Here is a 27,718-nt window from a genome sequence, read left to right as displayed (position 1 = left end):
GCGAGCGAGTGTATGTTACTCTCAGTCTCTCCACACTCTGTGCCGCTTCTCTCTCGTGCGGTCCTCTCAGTAGCTTTCAGCTGGTTTAGTGATGGATCAGTAGCATCCTGAACTCCTCTCAAACCTCACGCAGCCCAATGAGCTGCTCTGGGAATACAGCCTGATACAAGCACAGCTTTTACCTCCTCGCTGGATGAGATTAGTCACAATTCAACAAGATGGATCTTTCATTTATGGCAGCACAGGTAAGAAGAAACTGCATTTTTTTTATATCAATATATAATTCTTCTACAGAACTCTTCAGATCACTGAGGAAACTGGTTGATAAGTTTTATATGAGCAAGAAGTGAGGACCAGGCTGTGCTCTATTTCCAGCTTCCTTCCACTCCTTCCTACAGTCTACAGCAGTCGTTCTTCACCCTGGTCCTGGAGTTATAGTGTCCCAGTTCACCTCAGAAGGAGCTCGTTAATTCCTTCATTAGGTAGAGCAGGTGTGTCAGGAGCGAGGGAACTCTCACTTCTATAGGGCACAGGATGCTACTACTGGTTTACTGCATTCTTTATACACTCATTCAGATGTCTAGCTGGTAAAGTTGTTCATGGCATGATTCTACCTGTTATTGTAATTATGTAATGTATTGTTGAGATTATTGATTATTACATTGCTGATATTGCCTTTATAACTGCTCCATTGAAAACCCTATTCACACAAACCAGAGCCAAACCATTTTATGATATTATTCACATTATTTACAACATTATTTACACATGTAGCTGTTTAAAGGTATAATGGTACAAAAAAACTTATGTCAACATTTCTTTCTTTTCTTATTTTAACAATTTTACATAAAAAATTACTTTTTTATTCAAGAAAGCAATTGAAATAATATAACTTACAACAGTAAAGGCTGCTAACTTACAGCATATTGTTTACACTCGAGCACTTTCTGTAGTTACTCAGGTATTGCACTGCAGTCGCTCACACCAGAGACCCCTAGATTATCCATTGTGTTTCCCTAGATGATCTTTATGTGTTTTAATGCGTTGGGTTGTAACAGAAGCCTGAACTCTTTAAGGGTCCCTAAGGGCTGGTTGGAGAACCATTGTTGTAACAGGTCTCATGCAGATAAACTGCTCATTAACTTTGGCATGCATTCACCTTTAACTCCCTCTTGCTTAATTACCAGTAAATGCCAGAGAAAAGGTTAATAGTGAAAGGTGTTTTAGAGTTCATTTGGGCACAATTTGTGTCTTTGTCTGCATCAAAGCACATTGCCTTGAGTCACGATAATGAAAACTCAGTAATCTGGAGAATGTAAGCCCAAAGTAAGGACTTTCTAATAATACTAGTAATACTAGCTTGAGCATCTAAGAACCAACCATCTTTTATGTCATTTAAATTCAGTTTTTCAGATCTGTCTTAACTAACATTTAAAATAGTATGGGCCCTATTTTAGCAATCTATAGGTTAGCCATCAACCATGCACTGCGCATCTTGAGTTAGGGCTTATTAGTGTGTCTTTGCTGTCGTAACGACAGAAAAAGTATGCCTTGCACGATTTGAAGAAAAAAGACAGATACTAATTCTCTAAATTAATCACAGGTGTGTTGCCATTCCCTTTTAAGAGCCAGGTGCACTATGACTGTTGGGCGTTGATATTTCAATGCCGCAGCTACCTGGACGCACCTACTGAACACTACTTCTGTTTCTGTTTATTGCTGATGTAAAAGTCAACAGGTTTGTGCACAGCTGTGTGTCCACGTGTGCGCAACAAGCAGAGATGTTTGCATCTTGGACATGCACCTGTGTTGACAATGCACTGCCATGAAAGCAGAACAGCAGACATTTACCTGAACACACCTTATTTTGGGACCTGCCCACCTGCATAGATATTTTCACAAGCATCTTGGCTATTTTAAAAAACACGATTGTTGGCAGGGTGTAAGATAGTAATAAACATCACAATGCACCTTGCACAGGGTGTAAGATTTGGCCCTATATATACAAATGTTTGTGGACACCCTTTTTAATTGATACATTCAGCTACTTAACTATATGTTGCACCCATTGCTGATACAAATGTACAAATGCACACATACAGCTCCTCTAGTCCCTAAAAATAATGAAGGATTGCAGTAGAATGGGCCTCTCTGGAACAGATAAACACAAACCTTTTGACTCCATGCCTAATGCCCGTCATAGGTTAGTGATATATAAAGATATAAATCGGTGGAACTGTGTTTTTTGGAATGATGGTGCTCCATCCAATATTCTGAGCTCCCTAACACTCTTGTTGCTATATGCTGAATTCAATCTAATTCTTATAGAGACTGGTACTTCAACAAAAGCAGGAAAAACTCTTGAAACTCTAAGAAGCAACTAAAGCAGGTGCCCTATTATTTTTGTCCACATGGTGTATTTTAACAGTGGTGGCTTTTCTTCCAACTTGAGTGAGTCAGTGAATGTGAACTATTACCATAGAAACCCTCTATAATCAATTTCTGTCTAATAAAAAATGACTTTATATTCTTATTAGTCACAGAACAAAATGTGGCAGTTTTTCCATCAGTGTGAACACATTTTCTATCTTTATTGCTGCAATTATGAGCCTTTTTTATTCCAAACATAACTTAATACAAACATAACTTTATTGACGCAATAAACTGCAATGCATTCACAGTTCTTATTTGTTGAGTCAGCTTAGGTGATACAAGCGTGTCATGTCTTATCATAAGAAGATTTATTCACGTATGTTTGCTTTCGCCTCTGGCATATTGCAAACAAATCCTGCACTAGTATGGTGATTAATGCTTAATGCTCTTTTCAAATACCTGATTTGATTTAACAGATGAATGATTACAAAATGAAGAAGGCATACACTATATCTATTAAAAAAATGCAAAGATAAAATATTCCTTTATGTAAACCTAACATCTGGTTGATTTGAAGTTAGTTTGGTACAATATCAAGGTCAAAAATTGTTTTGTTAGTTTAACCAACTGCAAAGTATTGCCAACCTGGTCCAATGCATACTTGGTCTATTGGTTTCATCTCTTGGTTTGTCCCTTTGTGTGCCTTTGCCTGGTTGTTTGGTTCTTTGTTTTTGACCGGTTTACTCACTACCCTCTAGTTTTGCTCATGACTGGTTTAATCTGTGTAGTATTTCTGATCTGGTTTACATCTAACAGCACAGCTTTTCCCTTTAAAGTTTTACACACACAAGCATTGGGTTCATCCTTTAAACACTGATGAAATTAATGTAAGTAATATATATATTTTAAATATATTATTTATCTTTTTAAAGGAGAACTCCAGTGTAAAATTGGTTTTTTGGTTTAGTAAAACATGATAAAAAGTACTTACCTTTGATAAATAGCACACCTCTGCTCTCCCACAGCTGTCCGAGATCCAGAAATTTTGCCCAAACACCCTTCAGTCTGGGTGACACGAGGCATAATTTGCCCCGATAAATCACTTTTTCCACTGTTGTCCAGTCTCAAAGTAGGTCCTAGCTAGAATCCGGAGAATTCCTCGTTTGAAACGAGGCTTTAATAATTTAAAAAGTGCAAAAGAAGCTTATTAAAACCACTGTTTGCATCCCATAATGCTAGTATGTACTGTATATATATATATAAATTATTTTCAGTTCAGTAATGGCGGAGCTAGGAGCTGAATCTCGCTTTGTAGGATGTAACCAGTAATTTTTATTAACTTTTTAAGTAATTAATGCCTCATTTTAAATGTCAGGGATTCTAGCAAAGAGGTGTGGAGCTACTTTAAGCCTGAATAATGGTGAAAAAAGATATTTATCCGGGCAGATTTTGCCCCGTGTCACCCAGTCAGAAGGGTGCTTGGACAAACTGTTAAAATTTCTGGATCTCGGAACTCTGTGGGAGAGCAAAGGTGTGCTATTCATCAACGGTAAGTCCTTTTTATCACACTTTACTACACTAAAAGTTCATTTTAAACCTGTTTGTGTTGCCTGCTTTCCTCTAATAGGTACATCAGTGTCTTTGTTCATTGTCATATCACTGATTGTACAGTACATTACTGTATCTAATGACATGTTAATGCATTTCAGTCGGAAGGTTAATTTTGATTAAACAGCTTTAAATTAGCAGGTGTTGTAACTATCGCCTCAGCTGACTAGAATCTACCCAGCCTGTGGGGTAAGGTGTGTGATTTCCACTCACGCCACTCCATTTACATTTTCATTTGTGGCCCCACTCTCCCCATCATGCCCACAAAGTGCCTATAAACAGCACACACTCAACAACCGATGACTTTCAAATCACACACCTAATAGCTTTGAAGCCTCAAAGGCACATTCAAGTTCATTGCTTAAGGTGCAGAAACATTAACCTAACAGGCTATTTCAACCTGGCAGCCAAGCAGCAACTTAATACACACCTCGACTGAACTGTATTTAGGAGCCCATTTGGCTCTGCATTTGAATTTTGCTGGCTCTATAAATCACAGGAATTTCTTAAAGAGGCAGTGTCTCTAACCAGTCAGTGAAGATTTCTCATAAAGAGATATAATAGAAAAGTCACCTAAAGGGCCAAGGGATCATATTGCCATAAGAATGTGCTTATATTAATATTGAAGATATAATAGGAGGTGAATATGATGACATTCTTCATCTTCAGATGAAACGATAAAAAAGAAACAGTCCTGGTCGAATAGCAGCAATTTATACTGAAGGAAAAAACAGTGTGAATGATTGTGCAATGTAATAAGTGCTATGTAATTGCTAAGTGGTTTCCAGGGCTTCTATGCTGTTATTACTTTGTTGCTGTTATGCAGATGCTGTGGTATTCCAGGTGGTTGTTATGGTGTGGCTACATGGGTGCTTTAGTGTTACAGGATGATTGCTACAGTATTTCAGGTTGGGTGCTGGAGCTGTATTTGTATAATCATGGTACAAATACAAGGGTGCACAAACTTTTCATCCATTTATTCCTATAGGAAAAGGTCTGGAAAAATCTGTTGCTTTATAGAAACTGTAAGCCTGATGAGAAAGCTGTATTCAGGCCCAATTTATACAGTCAGATTAAGTACTGATATCGTAAAAACTGCCAGATATGCGGCAAAAATAACAATATAGTTGTGCATTACTTTGCAATGTTCAATGATAATAAAAAAATAAAAATTAGGAAACTAAGCAATATTTGTGGCTGGCAGTATGGATTGAGAAAAAAACAAAAAATGAACAGCGCAAAATACATGAAAGCTAAGTTCAACCATTCCATGGTGACTCTCGAGTAGAGGGCCTCAGCATACCATGCTAACTTAGCATACCACGTTAAAAATTCAGTAATTAATAGCCAAGGTTGTGGTTTCTTCAGTGTGAAATTAAATATTTAAAAAAATGGCAGTTCAAGGGAACTGTGGAGGTCAAAATGAGGTCTGCAGAAACAAAACTGCAACTGCTCAGCTGTTAAAAAAAACCCATTCAAATCCCCTAATAACTGCCATGAATCTTCTGAATGCTAAAGAGGTCTTTAGAGATCAAAAAGTTATTATTCTTTCCCTTTAAATAACCATTTTCAGCACTTTAATACTCACCAGCTATGTTCACACTGCCAGCCCGAACCTATTTTGGCATAAATTTGTAGATTGTGTGTCGATTGATTTTTGATAATTTGAACAGCCAGAAATCACATGGTGTCTGGATGCTATGGATGCTCAAAGTTGATTTTTGCATTTGGTATTTTGCATTATTGAATGCAATCCACTATAACCTCATCAAATCAAGAATAAAGGTGCAGGGATCCAAACAGTGTGCAAAAGATAAGTTAAGTTAATGCTGCTAGTTTATGCCAACTACGTTACTACAAAAACATGTACAGATACAACTCACAAATACAACAGATTCAACAGATCTGACCTGAGAAATAAACCCAGTTTACCTACAGTCTGAACATAGCCTAAGGGTTGATTTCCCAAACAAGAGGTTATTTGTACACATTTTTTTCTCTTTCAGTGGGGAAACACTTTATTCAGTTTATCCTTGTCCAGGAAACCAGTCTTTTTTATTATTACTGAAACCAGTGGTAAAAGTCACAAACAGAATGCTGACTTTTGCACAAAAACACTCAACAGCACACTAACAGAGAAATTTGAAAAAACATAAATAAATAAATATAGGCTTAGTCAACACTAAAATGAATCATTATATGAACTTAATTAACTTTGAATCAGATGTGTAGTGTAAAATCAGCATAATTACTCAGACTATAGCAATTAATGTCTGCATATTTTCAGTAAATAGTTAAAGTGAGGCAACTGATTTCCAAACTTTGCTTAAGCAAACTCAAACTGTGTTACAGTGTGGCTATTCTATTATTCTATTATTACATAGTTTTAACTAAGAATTCACTTTGTGACTAAACATTTATAATATATTGCGTTTTAGTTGTGATTTACATCTTGTGACTGGAGTAAACCAAAGGAGGTGTGCATTGTGTATGCATTTTTCAGAGTTTACAGTGTAGTGTGTCTGGATTAACTATAATTTGCTGTTGTTAGGCCTGTCGCTTTAACCATTTTTTTTATGAATTATCAAGCAAAAATCAATATGTTCTAAACAATATTATCATCATTTTAGAGTCATTTACAGTGTGCCACTGATTTAATGATAAAATAATAGTGTAATGCTTCTACATAATCATTCAAATAACAGGTATAGTGGTAACACTTTACAATAAGGATAAAATTATTATTAAGTTATTAGTACATCCAACAGAATGTTGACTAATCAACTAATTATTAATTGATAATAATTAATACATTATTAATCATTACACATTTTTAAACTATATTTTCAATACACTGTTATTCATAGCACTTTTACACATTTAAAATGAGTAATGTATAATAATGTCCTAAATAATGACAATGAATAACAGGTTGAGACATTATTTAGCAAGTTAAACATGTTTATTACTGTTGTAAGTAGTTATTTATGACCCTTATTGTAATAATATTAAGTTATACTGGCCTAGTTGTTGTATAGTTATGCTAGGGTCACATATCACGGAAAATTCATTGCTGTTTCTGAACTGCCAGGTATTTCATATAAAAAATTAATGTCATTCATACAATCTAAATCTAAATGTTCATCAGGTTTAATAGAGTTTTTAATGGAAAACATTCTGTAACTGTAGCTGTAAACAATGTGGAGCGTGGATTAGTTACTGGCTGGTTTCTTGGCTCTATTGATGACTCCATTCTCTTTCCCTCTTCTCCCCTGAAACCCATTCAGTGATGCTATTAGTAGATCTCGGTCATCTTGTTGCTTAAGGTCGGATCGTCTCGCAGCTCATTACGCCTGTGCGTCTCTGTTGCACTTCTCTCCTCCACAAACAATCTGCAGACATGTTGCATTAGGCTAGAACATTATTGTGTTCATTTCTTTTTCTTAAGGAATTTTAAAGCTGTTTATATACGCACATCTGTTTTAAAGACTTGTGGTAATGGTAATGGAGTCTCTCTTGCTGTAAACTGTAAACATTAATAATGGTGGAAAGCATTATTCACTATTATTATTCACTATTTAAAAGGTTCTACATTTGTAATACCATTCCCAGGTGGAGCACTGAATTCAGTCATGCGTATAGTAAGTGTGAGTGATGTGTTAAAAATACATCACTATTCTTAAAGGTACAATTGATTATGCATAAAGAATATGGTGCAGTTTCACTAGCAAACCAAATGTCATGCAGTATGATATCACTATGTAAATTGATCATGAAGTGTTATCTTAAAGAAAGGCTTGGACATAGACGTGTATACCAGGAATACGCCATATACAGCTCTAGAAAAAATAAGAGACCACTTAAAAAAGTTTCTTTGATTTTACCAAAATGAAAACCTCTGGAATATAATCAAGAGGAAGATGGATGATCACAAGCCATCAAACCAAGCTCAACTGCTTGAATCTTTGCATCAGGAGTGGCAAAATGTTATTCAAAAGCAGTGTGTAAGACTGGTGGAGGAGAACATGCCAAGATGCATGAAAACTGTGATTAAAAACCAGAGTTATTCCACCACATGTTGATTTCTGAACTCTTAAAACATCATGAATATGAACCTGTTTTCTTTGCATCTTTTTGTTATTTCAGCCATTTCTTTTTTTCGGCAAATAAATGCTCTAAATTACAATTTTTTTGTTTGGAATTGGGGAGAAATGTTGTCCGTAGTTTATAAAATAAAACAACAACGTTCATTTTACTCAAACACAGCTTGTCTAGTCCCTGTAGAGAAGTACTGGCAAAAGAAGACAAAATAGTCTCTAGAACAGATAAACATGAACATGACACAATGTCTAATGCCAGATGTGGACTACAGGGGTATAAAGCCCCGAGCTATGAGCTGTGGACCACTGTTGAGATTGGGGAGTTGAGGATGACCTCATTCACGATCTTGTCACAATGCAGTCCAGTCCTAACAGCAATGTTCCAAAATATTGTTTAAAGGCATCGCTGGACAGTAGAGACAGTTACTCTAACAAAAGCAGAATACAGACTTTTTATACTTTTGATTTCAGGTGAAGTGAATGAGCAGGTGTTCCAATACTTTGGTAAAAAATGTAGGATGTCACATCAAAAAATTGTCATATTATCTCAATTACATATTAAAGTACTAGAAAGTGGTGTCAAGTTTAATATGCATTTTCATTTTGCACCAAATGGCAATGCAGGGAATGAGCATTTAAAAAGGTGTAATTGGTTAAAATTTCCATTTAATGGGTTTATGATTTTTCTATAATCATGCAAAAGTGCATAAGCTGGCATTGTACAAAGAGCAGAGACAACTTTTCATTTTATAAAACTATTTCTGTAAATCATACAGAGAGGCAGTAATGGTAGAATTTACACAAAATGGATTAAACACAAAAAAAGTTCAAGCCGGTCTGACTGAATGTCAGAGTTTCCGACATCCTCATTTTATTGCCATTTTTTCTGCTTTTTCATCAGTCTCTCCCTCTCTCTCCCCCTCTCTCTCTCTCTCAACCTCTCTCTCTTTAACAGACATGTTTAAGTAAAGAGGATTATACTGTAACTCTGACTCCAGAGGCTTGCTGTATTTCTAAGACGTGCATTTTAAAAAGGGAAATCCTCTGCAATGATTAGCATGGCGTTTAGCTATGCCTGTGTAGCTCTCTAACTGTCCACTGTCAGATTAGCTCCTAGAGACTTGAGAAAGAAGCAGTGGATTAGCCGCATAGTCATACCATTTAAAAGACTGTTGACAGCACTGCAAAAAATATATATTATGATTCATATTTTTCTATAGTCTTTAGCTCATATTTTGAGTAATCATTCCAGCAACCCTGATCTGTCTTTGTCATCAGACTGTATATGTTATGAATTAACTCTTACAAGGTTTTTGATAAGTTCAGAACTTCTTTGGAAAGGCCATTTGTAACAGTATGTATATCACTTGGCCTTGGCTATAGAAATAACCCAGTAAAGTACACTGCTACAGTAAAATGATTCACTTCTGAGCAAAGAGACAAGTTTCCAAAACAATTAATTTATTTTCCACACAAAATAGAAATCTCATTCACATTTATTTTTACTTTCATTAAAACACTGGTACCAAATCAAGAATATAGTTATTCAATTAAAACACAGGGCTCTTTATGCAACTGAACACCACTGCTTAAATCCACACATCCAAGGGGCCTGGAGATAAACAGGTAGACAAGAGAGAAAGGGAAATTTAACACCCAAAAATCTGATTAGTCACACGTGTTTATAAATACCAACAAAAGATCTCACAGCTTAAAACCTCACACTTTAAAAAGTGACAAAAGTATTTCCCTAATTGTTACTCTTAGGTCCAACCAGGCTTCCAAGAACCACTAGCAAAAGTGTTATGATGGCAGTGACTTAATACAGCCCATAAAGTCTCTAGTTTAGTCTACTGAGCGGAACATTATACAAAATAATATTAATCAAAAGAAACAAATAAAACAAACAAACAAACCAATATACTCAAAATAAACCAAAACGATCTCCAAACAAATCAAAATAAAACAGAATAATTACAAAACAGCAGCTAGCTAGAGGTCAGTCCTACAAAAAAATGAAATTGAAAACTGAGACTTACAATATCACTTACAATATCTTGAACAAAAACAAGAACTAGTTTTTACCTTAAAACCCGAATGGCTGGGCCTACCGTACATAAAATCAAGGCAATAGTCAGGAACTGATCCTAATAAAACAAACAGCCATTAAACACAAAAGATAAGAAATACTAACACATTAGCTTTTAATCCAGTACTTAAAAACAGTAATCATTACCTTAAAAGCATGAACAGCATTGGCTTCAAACAGGAGCTTCCAGCAGCAGCTAGAGGGGCAAATCAGAATGGAGAGCAAGGGTGCATGTGTTGTCTGCTTTAAGGAGGCCAAAGGGGCTAATTAACAGGGCCTAAACCAATCAGAGCATGGAAGAAACCATTTTGCTAATTAGCCACTACATGAAGGGGGAAAACAGCAACAATAAGCCTAACCAGGAAGAGACAAAATGGCCGCTCCAGGAAGTGGAACACAGCAAAAAGCAAAATAAAGGTCCATGCCATCACACATTTAAAAAAGCTCAATATAAGTTTAAGGGTTTATGTATTCTACAATCATCTTAATCATCATATGAGTGTGTAACAAGGAATATGCATCACGGAAAAGCACGTCTGTGTGAACACTGTCTATGGAGGGCGAGGAATAAATAGCTTTCACCTAGATCATACGGCCTGGTTAACTGAAAATTGAAGCAATAGTACTGCAGGTATAGCTATGCTGGCCTATGCTGATTACCTCACTCATTGAAATACAGAACATCCAGAAAGCTGCCTTTTGGTGATAGTCTATTGTGATATAAAACTTGGCTGTAGATTGTAATATATTAGTGTTTTTAGCAGCTTCTAGTTCATGGCAGGCCTGTACCTTGGCAGTTCCGACGTAGTTTCTGACTCATTTTAGTATGTATTTCACATATGTAGTATAAATAAAAGTGTTATAGTTAAGTATACTCACATATCCACAATACATACTCATACTCACAGGTCTTTTTAAGTATAGTTACAGTGGAGACTATAACCTACAATGCAGTGTGAAACAGAAAGGGAAGATATACACATGTCGGGAACAATATTAAAAAAAACATGTGGATGATGCAAATGCTGCAGTAATGGCAGCAAGAGAACCTGTATTGATGTATGCTGGTGGGTTTGTACATTGATACTTTGTGTGAACTAAACACACACTATTCAAATTAGTTTATAGTATGTAATTTTAACGTGTAGTACACAATTGGAAAGCATCATCAGGGTTTGTCAGACCTGGTCCTGAAGGCAGTGGTTTTAGTGATTTCCTTATTACACTCACTGTATAAAGAAAGTAATTAACTGATGCTGCATTCCATTTACCCCAAACTTTAGACATGGGAATTGTGTCACACCTGAATTGATGTGGTTCCAGTTAAACATTCAGACAGCTGCACACTATTTCCAAACTGCATAAAGTTGACCCAGACTGGTTTTACAGTTATTACCATTGGTTTATAGTGAATCCAGTCAAAATAGTGCCAGGTTAGCATTGTTATACAGTACCAGTTGACTAGATAACAACTGTTTTGCACATCCAAAACACAATAAGAATAGGAGATAGGAGTTGAACAGATAGGAGTTGAATAGTACTATATGTACTGGCTGATTTAATGAGACACAAATAGTTATAAATAATGATAAACTGTATAATACTGCTGCTTTTACTACTGTTGATGTGCAGTGCAGTCATCAGGACTTGGTCTTGTAGTCCCCCAAATTTATACACATGAAAATCCAACCTGTAGGAATATTCCAGTTAAAATTTGTTATCTAATTGTCATCTAATTTCAAAGCAAAAAATTGCCTTATTGTTTATCTTTTTTTTAAATATATTTTTAGTTTACTTATTTTAGAAACAATAATCTTAATCCGTCACAAAAATTTCACTGGTCACGTTATGCTGATTCTTGTGTCTTTAGGATATTAATTTAGGATATAAAATCTGTGATTTTTCCTTGATTTTAGCCTTACTTCCCTCATTTTGACTTATTGTGATTGCTTATTTCAATAAATCGTACTTATTTTAATACATTTGCTTAACACATTGGCAGATACAGTATGTTTAGCATAATATAACCACATACGTCTTAATTTACATATATTTTGTCATTTTTTTGCCCATGAATTTTTTTTGTATAGTGTGTCTAGGTGCACTTTAGACATTTTAGAACTGTGAGCAACACTGAATTAATAATTTAAGTGGGTTTATGTATATTTTTATATATATATTTAAATATTGATGATTCACCCTGTGTTGATTTCAGACAACCCAAAATAACCCAAAGCTCAACATACTTCATTAAAGAGGCAGCTAGGTTGGCTGCAGAAGTACTGATTGATGTACTATTTATGTGGTTATGAGGCAGCAACAGCCTTGAGTTGCCTTTTGTCAGACTGAAAAAAGAACACAGTTCTTTGTGTCTGAATGAACTCTTAAAGGATTTTTTTTTATCCTGGCCTCATTACAGAGTAATACAGGAGCGTAGTAGTAAGAAACACCAGAAAGCTTTCACAGAGGACGCCGTGCCGGAGACGAGACGTTCTCGCCTAGTTCATAGAGCCTGTAGAGAAGACTAAAACATGAGCGGTTCGAGATGTGAGACGGGAAAACATTTGATTCACTTTAGCTTCTGGCTTCGTTCTCGCTCTTGCTCTCTTTCGCTCGGTCTCAATAATTTCTTCTACCCCCAAAACCCCCACCCACATGATCCTGGCCTCTGCTGAGAGAGGAACAAAGACAGACACAGGGTCAGAACCGCAGGAACAGACGGAATATATGCTGTGTGTGGCTCCGACAGGTGCGGGCTGTGGGGAATTTTCAAAAGGAAAGGAAAGAGACTGTGAAAGCAGGACTCACCCGTCCCTGAAGCTCAGCAGCATGGTGTATGCTTAGCATGCCACAGCAGAACATATGTCATTCTACAAAGGCACGCTTCTTCAGCTGTGAGCAGGTCTCCCACAGGCCCACAGCGCTCCACACTTTCAGCACACTTTTTGTGCTTCTCTACAGCAGCAGCCTGACTGTGGACTCTTTCACCTGAACATATTTGCACTGTAGCACAGGAGGATATTTTATCTTTAATAGTACAGTGGAAAAAATACCAACTTTTGTGATGCTGGCTGTGCTTGTACTACAAAATGTATAATCTTAGTAAGTTAAATCCTCTTAAATCTAGTTTAAATATCAGAAATGGATCATTTTCGCATTTGTTGTCAGGAAAAATATTCAAATTATCTGAGTTATATTTCTATCTTTTAAGCCATTTAATTTACTAAAAGGTTATTATTCCATTAGCTGATATTTTAGCTTGTTTAAGCATTATTTCTTGATAAGTTATTAAGCTAATTTCTGAATGTAGTATAAGTATCTTCCAATAAAATTAAACACTTTTAGTAGATAAAGTCACTTAAAACAAGTACAAGGAAGTTTGGAATAAGTTATGAATTTCTATAAAAATACGTTAATAATCTTTGACTATGTGACAGAACAGGATGAGCCTTGTTTTCTCAATAGCTGCTTGACTTTTTTCTTCTCCCTTTTTTTAATTTTGTTTAGTTTTAGCTACATTTCACTTGCTTATTTTTTGTTTTTGTTTCATTTTGGGGTGATTTCTATGATAAAAATTCCTTGTGCTTTTTGTACATGTGCTTTCGTAAAAAGAAAAAGACGACAAAAAATAATTTGCAAAAAATAATCTTTAATAATCTAAAAATATGAAATATTAGATATTTAAACTACATTTATCTTGCTAATATATAATTTGTCTGCAGTGTGAGTGGTTTCTGAGCAACTTAACCCATTTTTCTCATCTATTGATACAATGGAATAGATAGTAGTTTTAATTACAGACATCTGGATTATATATATATAATCAATCATTTTTTAACAAATTATGTTACTATTAAATGTTCTTGACTGGGATATAAACTGTTATAAAATAAATAATAAAACAAAACACTAATGTTACAAAATTATTAATAAAAGACAAATATCAATACTGATAATAAATCCCTTATAAACAAAATACTAAGTCATACACTCATAGTTTTTTTGCCATTTGCTTCAAACGTCTGACAGACATATATTTTGGGCTAGTTAAGCTAAAGCTTAACATAGCTAAAGCTAAAGGGCGGGTTTTAGACTGACTTTGGGCTGGATATTTTTGTTGGACCTGGCAACCCTGACCAAAAATCTTCTGCTCTGAGAGTGGCCGCACCAGTAATCATTTACAACTGCTTTTTATTTATTTTTACAGGGGGCATTATTTTTGTCTGTATTTTGTCTATATTTTCTACCCTGTATGTATAATTCTTGACCCCGTGTTAATTTCTATATTCCATATTGTGGCTAACTGCTAATGCTGCTCAACAGTGCTACACTGAGGAACCCTGAGTGCTTCAGTAAGCCTGGGCGATATTAGCTAGCGGTTCGCCCCCCATAGCTTGTTTTAACGCGATAAATGGGCAGGCTACAGTCTGATATACTTCCCTCTAAACAGCGAAAGAGCTAGCATGGTTAGCAGCTATTGCTAATACTGCTCCAGCAGTACTAGCAGGGGTTACGCTGTACTTCCACAGAGTGGCTTTACTGCTCCTTAAAACCTGACTGGTAAAATTTATACATGAGGATTTAAAGGCGCACTGACCATTTTTGGGAAAATGAAAGGATTTTAAGTGCACCTTATAGTGTGAAAAATACAGTAACTTCAGCTGTGCCTGGTGATTTAGATAGAGATCACCCCTGCGTTTGTTAATCTTGTATGAAGAATTTCCATACTTGCCCTGGGTAAAACTCGGCTAAGGCTCTGCCTGACAGTGCTAATATCATGCTCTCTGAACACGTTCAGGAACATTATTCCATCTGCACAGACCCAATAACAGTCCAGAATAAGCTGGCCTTTGTCCAGAAAGCCAGTGTAATGCATTCAGCATTCGTAGAAAGAAGGAGCATTACTCATCTGTGCAACTCAAAGGCCTCAATCGGTTTAGATTATGTTTCTGCAGGTAAAGATATGTAATATATATAGGTCTATGTCATTTGTAATGAAAGGAAAAGCTTCTAAAACACAGTGAATGTCTTTATATCACAAACAAACCATTTCTCACCAGGAATCAGCAGCTACAATGATCCATCTGTGGAGATTGTGGAGTTTTAATGCTGCCCTAATATGGATGAAAGACGGGCAGTTTTTTCTCCTAAGAGCTTTTCATTTCACGAATGAGCTTCAAAACAGCACGGAGCCACACTTGAGCCGAGATCCAATATAATCTCCTCTACCCCCACCCTAAAGTTGCTCAATATTTCATGCAGCTGGAGCAGACAGGAAGATCCAGTGGAGCAAAGATTGGCAGCAGACAAATGGGCTACTTTGGGCTTTCCAGCATCATTTACTTCAAGGTGTAATGAAGATCATATATATTTTTTTATTTATTAACGTTGTGTATGGCTGCCGGTAATGAGCATCTCTTCCTTATCTTGCAAAACGTCCCCTGCAAAACACATGATGATAAACAGCACATGCCAAATATATAATAACAGGTAGTGTATCTAGAACGGGATTTCACTGGGACTCATTTTATTGTGGTAAAAACAAACGGATGAAGGGAGGCTCTGGCTGTGGCCCACTGCATCCAAAATAACAACATCAGCTCAGCCTTGTTTTGTCAGGATCCCTCCGTTGTTAGGAAAATCCATTATTTTATCCGTTGCTACGGCCATCAACCCAGCAACAGAAGAGCCCACAGACTACATGGAGAGCAGTCTTAAAGGGGCAGAGACACATGGGATACACAAACTGGCACAAGGTTATACACGTGAAAGAGAACCAGAACATGCACTCATAGATACTGTAAAAACCATGAAATAGCTAATAAAGCTACTGTACATTACCTCCTTAAAAAATGAAGGGTATTTTAATGGTCCTTAAAGGGATGCCATAGAAAGATCACTTCTGGTTTTATTTAAAAAATGAAAATAAATAAAATAGAGGTACAGTGTAAAATTGAACACACCTGCTCCCTATGCACACCTGAGACCTAGTTACACTAACGAGTCACATGACATTTTGGAGGGAAAATGGCAAGCAGTGCTCAGTTTGGACATTTAGGAGTTTTGTCTGTTAGGGGTGTACACACTTTTGTTGCCGGTGGTTTAGACATTACTGGCTGTATATCTAGTTATTTTGAGGGAAGAATAAATTTACACTGTTAAATAAGCTGCACACAGACTCCTTTTCATTGTGTCAAAACCGGCGTTGAAATAATTCAATGTAATATTTTAATGCTCAGGTTTTAAATAGGTTTACTTAAAAAAAGGTTATAACTAGGCAAGCAGTGACACAGTTTAATATTAAACAAAATAGCCAGCAAACAAATCCATATAACTACTGAAAAATATCATGAGTTAAACTTAGTTTGTATTTTTGTATCTGTGAGGTAAGATTACTGTGTACTACTCCTGCACCTGAGCTACTTTTATTTTGTCAGTTTCATGCTCTACCCTGAGGCATGAAGTCTGCTGGAAGCATTTCACCCTGTGGAGAAATCCCATTGGATAAAATTCAGCTCACAAAGTCAAGAAACTTGCTTTCTCTATTTTTGACATAATGCGATTAAACCAACCTACATGGAAAGATTATAAGAGGTCTATTTCTTGTACATGGATGATCTTGGACTAAATTGTAAAATCTCATAATAATTATTAATTTATTAACCATTTCATATCAAAATAGTTTTTAAGGACACCAAACTACACCTTTGGCATCTTGGAATACTGGACATCACAGTGTGCGGTACGCTACAGAAATATGGAAATATGATGTAGAATCAACATTAAAGATGATCCTCAGCCATTCTGAGTAATTCCTGAGTAAGACAGGTTTCATTCCTGTTGGTTGTTTTCTTCTGTGACATGCAGTATTTATTTGCCTACTCACATTTACTGTATTTTCCAACAGTTCAATAATTTAAGGAATAGATTTGGCTCAATCTGTGTCATGTATAATCAAAAAACTTGTACAGTTGCAAGTTAAGTTTTTAAAATGGCATGGATGCTCTATTTCCTTATAAAATGTGTTCGTGTCTTTATCTAAATCACAATTATAGACAAGCATGATTTATCTAATAAATAACACACCGACAGTTAGCACGTCCCTCTCTGTGTTAATGCCTTTTCCAACAGCTAAATAAAGTAGTAAGTACAGTATGTTAATTAAAGAGGTGAAATTACAATTAGAACTGTGAGTGCTTCTCCCATTAAAAAAATGACATACCAAACTGTAGTAGGTTACCAATAAATATGTTCTTCCCTAGAAAGACTGGTTAGTGGAAAACATGCCTTGAATAGGCGCACAAAACTAGAACAGGCCCCAAAAGCATTGCTAAAGGTCTGGGTGTGCATCAATATGTGGTTAGACTGTTGTACTCTGCCTAGGACTCGACATCGACTATTAAGAATAAACCAAGAGAACTACGAATAATCCTGAATATGGTGAGAAAAATCAAGGGTTGCAGGAAAAATGCCTAAACATTAAAGGAGATAATGGACTTCTCAAAGAAAGAAAAGAAAGAGAACATTGTGTCCTATCTCAGAATTGCCTGTGAAATGAAATACTGACTCAAAGAGGATGATGGTGTCCCAAGGAAATATACCTTCCCAGGGCATCCCAAGTACAATAGGAAAAAACATGTAACCCACAACTAGGATAACATTATATTGCATATTTCACGTAGTTTAATTGGCCAATTATTAGTTTGATTGATAAGGTTGTTTCTGAAACTGTATGAGCATTGCAAGTGGGTGAAGCAAAAGAAAATACAGAGGACCATACAAGCTGCAAAAAACAAGTGTTCATGAACAGCACGGTACTCATAGAAAGAAACTGCAAAAGAAGATGCTGCTGTGCCAAAAGAAATACCAGTACACACTCAAAATAATAAAGGCCCAAACTGAAGAGTAATGTACATTTGGTCTAAATACACTCATCATTAAAACAAAGAAGAAATCAATAGACATGAATACAACTCAAGGGGTAGTTGTGCCAGAGTGTCATGAAAAGGCAAAATAGCATTGTAATCTGACACTTCTCAGTCCTTTGGTCATATCTATTCTATTTTTTTGAGGATGATTGTACCAAGTGAAACAGCAAAGAAAAACAGCATGCTTCCAGTATGTGGATGTATTTTATGAAGTCCTGGATTGACTTTGTCATATAGTTGCCTGCACACGTTTAAACCCAGACATTACAGAATCCTGAGTTATGAGTTGTTTGTTTGAGAAAAGTTTCTTGTCCTTAAACTCTAATAAATCCTGACATCCACAGAAACGACTACAGCTTGGTGAAGTATTTTGAAAAGCATAACTTTCCTAAGGGTGATTTTTTTTCACTACAAGCAGTGTGTGCATGAAGAATTCAGAAAAGGTGCTTCACTTGGTTCTCAAAGGCAGTGGACTTACTATGCACCACAGGAAAAGAATTGATTTGCAAGCCATGCACCGCATGGAACATGCCTTTTCTGTAGCCTGGAAAGCTTATTCAGTTACAGTCACAGTTGGAGTCTGATGCAAGTGGCCAGCAGTACTGGGATTCAGTCCTTTTATTAATGGTTTTAGGGTTGATTCTAAAAGTTTGTGGGCATTGCAAGAAAAAAAATCAATAAGCCTGAGAATATAAATCTAGACAGCTTTTCAAGTCTTGCATTAGTGTACTAACCTCTAACCTAACCTTAAGAGTTCAAATTTACTGCATTGCTTTTTCATTATTATGTCGGTGTTTAGCCTTTTGGTGTTGTGTTCTCTCTACGGCAAAGCTGAGAAACAATAAAGGTGAATTTTTTCTGAAGTTATTGTTACTGTAAGACACAGATATAGGGTACAGTTTACACTTAAAAAATGCTTGATTAAACCTGACATTCAATTTCCTGAAGATGAACATGAAACAAGTCAGGTATTTCTCTGTGACGTGGAATTTGGGGCATTTTCCAATAATAGTTGGGCTTGTTGCAACTTTTTTTTTACTGTTTTTACTGTTGTGCACTTCAACAGTAATAACAAATAAAATAAATGATAAAAGGGCACCAAGGAAGTTGATTAATCAGCTTTCCGTTTTTAAACGGCGAACAAAATGTCTCATAACTGAAGACCAAAGTAACATACATACATAATACACACATCATATAAAACAGCAGAACTTATTCTAACCAATACAACAATTATCAATGTCATGTCAAAATGCAATGACTAATTTACTTCAGGTAACCTATATCTTAGGGGCTCCTTACTGTTAAATGCAGTTGTTTTCTAGCATTGAGCATGTTAGCCCTTAGCCCTTAGCCATAACGGTTAATCCAATCTTTTGGGCTTCATTACAAAAGACCTCAAGGCCAGATCATATTAATAAAAAAAAGTATATATATATACTTTTTTTTTTTACTTTTTTTATTTTAGAGCACCATATTTCAGCTATTAATGTAAAACTGTATTAGTTAAATAGTGTAGTTACTCTTTAAGATATATTTGAGTAGCCTAGAATCTCCTGGAAAATAACCTCTGGTTATTTGTGACCATCTGGCAATTTAAATCTGCAGCTATAATAAATTGCTTAAGAGTTATAAGAGATATACAGTATTAACATCATCTGTTAATGACTGATGTTCATTACATAAAAAAAATATATACATGCCAGTTTATTCATTCATTTGTTCCTCTGCTAAAATTAAATTGATGAATATGTGTTTTCTCATATATCTTGGGCTCAAGCTGAAAAAACACAGTAGAGTACCCTTTTAATGTACTGTGGCAGCTTTAATGTGTCTATTAGTGAACCAATCTCCCAAACACATTCTGACGCACCACTACCCTAAAAGCATTGGAAATGGCTGTGACCTCGTCTGGTCCCTGGCTTAAATGCCCAGGTGCTTTGGGATGCCCTGTGCAGACCTGCCATTTCTCTACATTAAAGTTTGGCCACTCATTCGCTTACTGAGCCCTGCTCTGGGGATGATGTGAAGACAGGTCGAGAAAAGGCTAGATAAGGCTAACTGAGGTTTTGTTTTTCTGGATTAATATTTTTGGGCAAATGTGAATCACAAAGAACATGTTTGCATATATATTCTAGTGACTCTTGTTAATATGTTTATGTATTGTCATGTTCATGTCATGATAGGAGTAAACAAGTAATTACCTGAATGTCAACGTGGAAAATGCTATAAAACAAGCTTAGATGAATTTTGAATGGAATTCATTTAGACTGAACTGAGTTGGGTATTCAACCCCCCAACACTGAGTTCTAAAATAGATCCATCAACTGCTTTTGATTTGACGATCTTAGATGAGACTGAGGGACGAGGTGGGTTGCATTAAGTTCATAAGTTAAGTTGATTCAGTTAGTTAGCTGAAATGAGTGGAACTGTACAGACTTTTAATTTGTTAAGTTGGGCCCAGATGAACTGCATACAGTTTTATTGAACTGGGTTGAGTTGAGTTGGGGTCAAATGATTTCAGGTGAGTTAACATAAAAGTCATATAGGCTGGCAAATAAAGCCAAGAGCAGGCCACAGTTAACATCAAGAGCAGGTCAACATTAATAATATGCAAAGTTAGTTTAATTTCTTACACAGAATAAACACTTTTATAGACAGATAGAACCAAATCTAATACTCGGCTGGTAGTAAATGAAATGCAGTTGTCTATATAGTAAGGGGAACAGATGAAATCAATACTCAGGGGATTGTGGTCTGGGAGGTGTCATGTGATCAGTCATGTGAGGGAGTGAATGAGTGATGTATTTTTGTGGTGCATTCTGGACAATGGAGTACTGAGCTGGGAGATCACTGGTAGACACAGATACAGGAGGAAAGGGAGCACCTTTGACTCCAGGGGTGACTTTAATGGATGGTGAAAATTAGTGTTTAGGGTCATTAGTGCCACATAGTGTTAAAAGAGTGTGCAAAAAAAGAATGAAAAAAAGAATGTGCTGATCAAATGATTAATGTTAGTTTAAGTCTAGCTGCCCTTTATTACTGTATCAATAAATAGTTTAAACACATATATAAATAAAGAAGTAGCATTTAAACAAACAAACTAAAAAATAACACTGCAATTATTAGACACGTCTGTAATGACTGTGTGCTAAACAAGTCCCTTATAGCCAATAACAGCCATCGGTTTGAGTTAATCACAGAGAGGGATCCGCAAAATAGATCTGCAAGCACTGTTTCATTTGACTTTGCTCCGCAATGCTGTTACAATTACACAAACAACAACTGTAATAGTGTGAATATTTTATGCCCACTGTTTCTTTATAAGCACGTGAAAAAAAACATGGCCTCATTAATATCAAAAGTGCAATATCAAACCTCACTGTCCAAAGAGAAACTTGTAGTGCATCCTCATTTCTGTTAAAGTTATCATTTAAACACAGCAGCTGTCTTTCACATTGTGTTGATTGTTCATGATGAATGGACTACAATGGAAACACTCCACTGAAAGATAAGAATATTTGTTCCTCTTTCTTTAAAGATGCTGATTTGAAGATACAGTACATGTTTTTGTTTAAACGGTGATACTATACACAATATGTCCACGTTTTTGGGGACAATCCTTCTAATAAATGCATTCAGCAACTTTTAGTTGCTGACACTGATGTGCAAATGCACACTCAGTCTGAGTAGAAAAGAAAAGACTTTCTGTTGAAGATCTTTATAAACACATTAACCTACTGTCAGTATGACAAATTCTAGGCGTGGGGTGGCCTGGTGATCATCCAATATCTTAACTTCATTAACTCTAAGGGCCCTATTTTAGAAATCTATAAGAGAGCTATAGGCCTTTGCTATCACAACAACAGGAAAAGTATGCCTTGCATGACTCTAAATGCACAAAAGAAATGTATGAATTCTGTGTGTTTTGGACACAACATGCAATAAACCAATTAGTGTGTTGGGTATGTGCCTGTGACAAATTGCTGCCAAGATAGCACTAAATATCTGTCTAGGTTCACTTCAGGCAGATATTCACCTGAACACACCTCACTTCGAGACCACGGCCATCGGAGTATATTCACTAACTCCTTTGCTATTTAAACAATGCAGGCACAATATGTGAAAATAGACTGTAACCGGAGTATAACATATCAATAAGCATCACAACGCACCTTGTGCAGGGTGTAAGTTAGGGCTCTAAGTCTCTAAGTTATAAGTCTAAGCTATAAAATCCTGTAGAAAGAAATCCTGTTGAGACAGTTACTCCCGCAAAAACAGAATCAACTCTTTTAAATGCCTTTTAATTTTATAAGAAAAAATGAATAAAAAAAAATAATCCAAAACAATTTTGTCCACACAGTGTATATTATAAGCTAATGCTACTCTGTTTCGGTTTACTTTCCTATAAATAAATAATTTACTTTACACAAGTGATAAAATTCTAAACCCATGTCAGAAATAATAATAGCCATCGTCCCTTTGATGCAATATGTTATAACCGAGCGATGAGTCATGCTTTACAGTGCCAGAAAACGTTCCATATCTCTCATTCCTGAAAGCGTGGGCCTTCCAGTTTCTCCAAGGTTATGGTCCAAGAATATTTGTTCACGTCTCTTCCCATCATGCATGAAGCTGCAGGTTGGGTGAAGGTTCTCGTGTAGCTGAATGTATCCTGTCATGCCTGGGAGGTATTTTTAGCATTGTTTGGAGCTTCCCTTTTGACAAGGGCCGTCTGTCAGAGTTGCTATTTTGAGAGGCCGTGGTGTTCTCAGGCACTAGGCCGTCTCATACAGCATGTACAGTGGATATGAGAGGATGCATGAGCTCCTCCAGCCTGCTCTCCTGCTCTTCTTAGAGCTCTGATTGTCTTAACCAATAAATCACTTTAACTTGCATCACTTTAAACATTTATCACACATTAATTAAGCCCTACTTCCTACCAGCAGCCTCGGATGTGTGGTATACTCCAGGGGTATGAAACATTTGTTCCTATTTGCAAAGGATGTCATGACAGATACAATATTGCTTAAATATTCAATTTAATATTCATATGAAAATGCTTGTAATAATGATGTGCTTCAGAGGATGTATTGTGGATGTATTGTGAACACCCAATACTTTAGACATGTTTTGGTCATATTACTCAATGCCTTAGGGTACAAGTAAAATAAGCAAGAGGGAATATAATCCTAAAAACATTTTTAGCAAGAAAGGTTCTACCAATTGACACCCTATTTTTTTCCAAAATATGTTCCATTAGAGTTTTATTTGTACTCTTTCTGGTGCTTTACAGTATCAGGGGCCAGATTCTCAAACGCTTTCCCGAGACAATTATTACAAAGGATGTTGAAGAAATGTTCTAAGAAGTTTATAAAAAAAAATGTAAATCTATAACAACTCTGTGTTTTCCTTTTATGCTGTACTTCACAGCTTACTTTAAGCCTTGAGAACTAACAAAATTATGTAATTTCCAATATTTTGTTACATCTGTGGAGTAAAGAGCACAATTTTGGAAAAGCACAATCAAAGGTTCAGGTGAAATAAGACCTTAGTTTAAACTGATAATTTTGGAGGCTAACTTCTAACTAAAGGCAAGTGTAGGCCTTAAATAAACTTTTCACTGCTAAAAATCCTGTAACTGTTTTTTTTAGGCATAAAGTTTTTTTTTCTTAAGTCACTTTTGCAAATCTGCTCCTAGCTTTTATTTATTTATTTATTTATTTTATTTCTGATTTTTCCCTCATTTTCTCCCAATTTGGTTATCCAATTGTCCCACCCCTTGTCAGTCACCCCTTTTTTCGAGCTGCTGCTGATAAATCATTGCCTGAGCAGCCATCGCACTCGGAGAAAAGCATAGCGGCAAGGTTCCCATACATCCACTCACAGACGCCTCGTGCCGCCCGGCGCCACCTTTAAGCGTGATGGGGAGAGAGTGCCATCTACCCACCCGGAGGGAGCAGGGCCAATTGTGCTCCCTCTGAACACCAGCAGCTGATGGCAAAGCTGCATGAGCGGGGGTTCGAACCTGCGACATCCCGCTCATAGCGGCAGCGCATTACACCGCTGGACCACTCGGCGCCTGCTCCTAGTTTTTAAAGCTGTCTAAAGAATTTATTTGTGTGAGAGATCATCATGAAGGTTCATATAATAAAGACGTAAGACCAATAATGTCTTATATTTAATTACATAACAACATAACTATACAGATAAAGTTCTACTAGGAGTGATATTTGATTCTCTGCCTGAGAAGAACCTCTTGTTGTGAAGATCTATGTTTTAATAACTTTTATACAGTGTATTACCTGTATATTATTTTTAAGGCTTGTTAAACTTTAAAAGCTCTCATAATCACACATTACATATTCATGTTCACTGATGGAATATGAACTGATATTGGGTAGATAACATTTCAAAGTGGCTCTTGATTTGTTTTTTATTTTCTGCAGAACTACACAAAACAATATAAGCATTTATTTGAATTACGAAAGTTCTATATCGAAGCTTATAATTGGAACCTTTGAACAGCCCATTTTCCTAAAAACAGGATATTAAACACTTGAAAATAAAAATAAGAATTTAAACTAAAGCTTTAATCATATTTTTTTGCATTTTAAGATTATACATAGTAATGAACTTTCTGTGTTGCAGATCCCGGTTATGACTGGAGCGTTTATGGACTCTTCGCCCAACGATGACTACAGCGCCGAGCACTCCCTCTTCAACTCGTCTGCCAGCGTGAACGCAGCCCCCATAGTCCCAGTGCAGACGCAGCACGACGAGCAGCAGCACATGTCCAGCGATGCTATCTGGCTGTGGATCGCCATTGTTGCCACCATTGGGAATATTGTGGTTGTGGGAGTGGTTTACGCATTCACTTTCTGATCCCTCCATTCACAGAGGCTTCACTGCAGCCCAGCTCTAGAGGCTGAGGCTGTGCTGAATTATACATATACTGTCTACTGGCAGAGATATTGTTTATTCGGTTCTTAGCTAAACCAATCCCCGCAGATGAAACCTTCCCACCGACACCTCTATCTGGAAGCCTCCAAACCTCATGCATTAATGAGCAGTGTCCTTGTGTATAGAGGATGTTCAAAGGAATTAAATGGGCTTTACGGATTGGACCTACTTAAATGTTCCCCGGAGGTATGAGAAGCAATTAAGAGAAGTGCTGCTCAATTATTTGGATGAAGGGGCCGCAAATCTTTAAACATTAAAGCGAATCAGGTCACTGCTGTGGCATTATTTTAAGTCATGAACGTACTTGTTTTGCTGGCAAAGGATTTCAGAGGGTGTTTTGCTTGATATATAGTAGTAGTTTGTAGATGAACTGACAGCTTAGTTTCGTTATCATGGTAAAATAGTAAGAGAATGTGTCCTATTGCAATACAGGTACTGTAAAAAAAAAGGTCTTAAAGTCTTAAAGAAACAACAAAATGTCTTAAAATACAGACATAAATGTATATAAAGTGTACACAAAAAAATTGTGCAATTTATACAAACATATTTGCTGCATTTTGTTCGTATATAATGATTGACAAGGAGCTCCCGTTCACTGGTGGTGCTGTTTTGCAAATACACAACCCAGCAAAGATGAATTGTGAAAAGAGTGCTGCTTTTCTCTGTTATGGAGCTTTTAAAGCAGAACTTAATGTAATGAAAACTCATAGAGAAACAATACAACCTTCACATTCTACTACTGCTATGTTTAGATTATTGTTTGGGTGAGGGGACATTTAATTTTAGGTTTAGATTTAGGTTTGAGGTGTGGATGCTTTGTAACATTCTCTGTTCAAATCATTTGTTTTCAGCTTTCCAAGGTTGCGTCAGAAAACGGTGTCAGAAAACATCAATATATTGAAGTATTGTGATATTTCATTTTGCAATACTGTAGCAATTTACAAAAACACAGTATCAGATTTTAAGTTTAATTAGTTTAGTTGTAAAGATTGGTGTCAGATATGTTTCATTTTGTGATTGCAGTGTTGTACTCTTCCATTTCTTCAGATACCACTGTTCTGATTGAAAAAGAAAGTAAACTGATCTTTAACTTAGATTTTATAAAGATGATAGTATGTTTTTTACACTATAAGAGTTTTCCTGAAATTTGATAGCCCTTGAGGATTGACCTATATTTAGTACACATTGTACAAATCCTGATATCATCTTTTAGTTGCATATGTACTAATTCCTCTTTGAGACCGAGCTGAGCAAAAAACAAGGAGGATTTTGAATCAAAAGCCACAGTTTTGTGAACGACTGCCAAAACTTTTCGGAACAGATTGCATAAGCAAAGCACTATCTTGCACCAGGCACTTTCTCCCACCCTCTCTTCAAATTCAGAGCTGAAGCTCATTTCTGTCTGTGTTGTTCACCGAGAAATCTTGATGGCTTACGCATTCGGAGAATTGACTTCGATCAGTGTAGGTCCAGTTGTTACCAAGGCAATTAATCCTCCCTAATTACAGACTTTAAACGACTCTTCCCCAGCCAGAGGAAAGAAATCTACTGATGGAGACATCCTGGCTCTTAGATATCTTATTTTTTCAGCCAGCTGTTCCCCTTATACTGGAAGAGGACTGTGTGTGTGGTGGGGGGGTATACACTGGAGAAGCCATAAGCACACATTGTGTCCTCTTACAGATGTACTTAAGACTGGGTTGCCATGGAGAAGGCCAGAAGGGACACATTGAGATTTGTAGTAATGGTCCTGCACAGTGCCAGACCTCTAGTGGGTTCTTGGAGGGAAATCACTAGAGCTTTGCTTTGGAGTCAAATCGATGGCCAGGGCTCCACAAAAACAATGTGTATGAATATATTGGAAGTTTTGGTCATCTCTTAACAGAAATGTACAATGTTTTTAATGTCCAATAAATTAAACAAACAATATTTGGAATATTAAACTCACATTAATTTTGTACATGACTGAATTCAGTTCTGATTGATTAAGAGACTTGCTTCATTAGGTTGACACTTAATCTTTCAACAAGACAATGGTCTGAAGAATCATACAGCCTAAAACAACACTGGAGTGGCCTACTTTGAGCCAAGTCTCTGAATGAATGTCCTTGAGTTCCCCAGTCAACATCCAGACTTAAACCCCATTGACCATCTGTGAAGGGACCCAAAAAATGCCAATTCACAGATGCTCACCATCCAAACTGACAGAGCTTCAGAGCATCTGCCATGAAGAATTTGATGGACTGCCCAAATCCAGGTGTGCAATGCTTGTAGAGACATATTTGCATATTTGCAAGAAGATTTACAGCTTTAACTGATACTGCTTCATAAGAGGCTTCTACAAAGTACTAAATAAAATATTCTGAATACTTTTATGAATAAGGAATTACAGTTTTTGACTACTTATTATCAAAACTTCCTGAAAACTTGTTTCACTTCATCATTATGGGTGACTGATGTCAAAAATGGCAAATGTATCCATCCAAAATCAAATTCATACAATAAAGTGTACAACAGGTAAAACAGTCTGAAAATTTTCTGAATCTGTAATATGCCATGCTGTTTTTTTTTGGTTAGTAAGACAATGGATAGCAAATATTAATTTAAAATACAGCAGACTTTAAACATTAAACATTTAAACATTAAAAGTCTTGAAA

General features: G+C 36.3%; 1 protein-coding gene and 1 long non-coding RNA gene across 2 annotated transcripts; one reads left to right on the top strand and one right to left on the bottom strand.

The window, feature by feature from the left end:
- LOC107197842 (uncharacterized protein C14orf132) lies at positions 1-27,436 on the top strand. The gene is made up of 2 exons (XM_015607884.3): positions 1-245; positions 24,750-27,436. The coding sequence occupies exons 1-2, from the start codon at positions 219-221 to the stop codon at positions 24,981-24,983; spliced, it is 261 nt and encodes an 86-aa protein (XP_015463370.2). The 5' UTR covers positions 1-218; the 3' UTR covers positions 24,984-27,436.
- On the bottom strand, positions 9,522-10,490 carry LOC125781122 (uncharacterized). The gene is made up of 2 exons (XR_007424269.1): positions 10,318-10,490; positions 9,522-10,228 (listed from the first exon to the last, which is right to left on the bottom strand). It is a non-coding gene; the product is annotated as an uncharacterized LOC125781122 (long non-coding RNA).
- Positions 27,437-27,718: the final 282 nt, after the last annotated feature.

Source organism: Astyanax mexicanus, chromosome 14, assembly GCF_023375975.1.
Source record: "Astyanax mexicanus isolate ESR-SI-001 chromosome 14, AstMex3_surface, whole genome shotgun sequence".
In the NCBI taxonomy this organism is placed as follows: domain Eukaryota; kingdom Metazoa; phylum Chordata; class Actinopteri; order Characiformes; family Acestrorhamphidae; genus Astyanax; species Astyanax mexicanus.
This window is presented reverse-complemented; position numbering and strand designations above follow the sequence as displayed.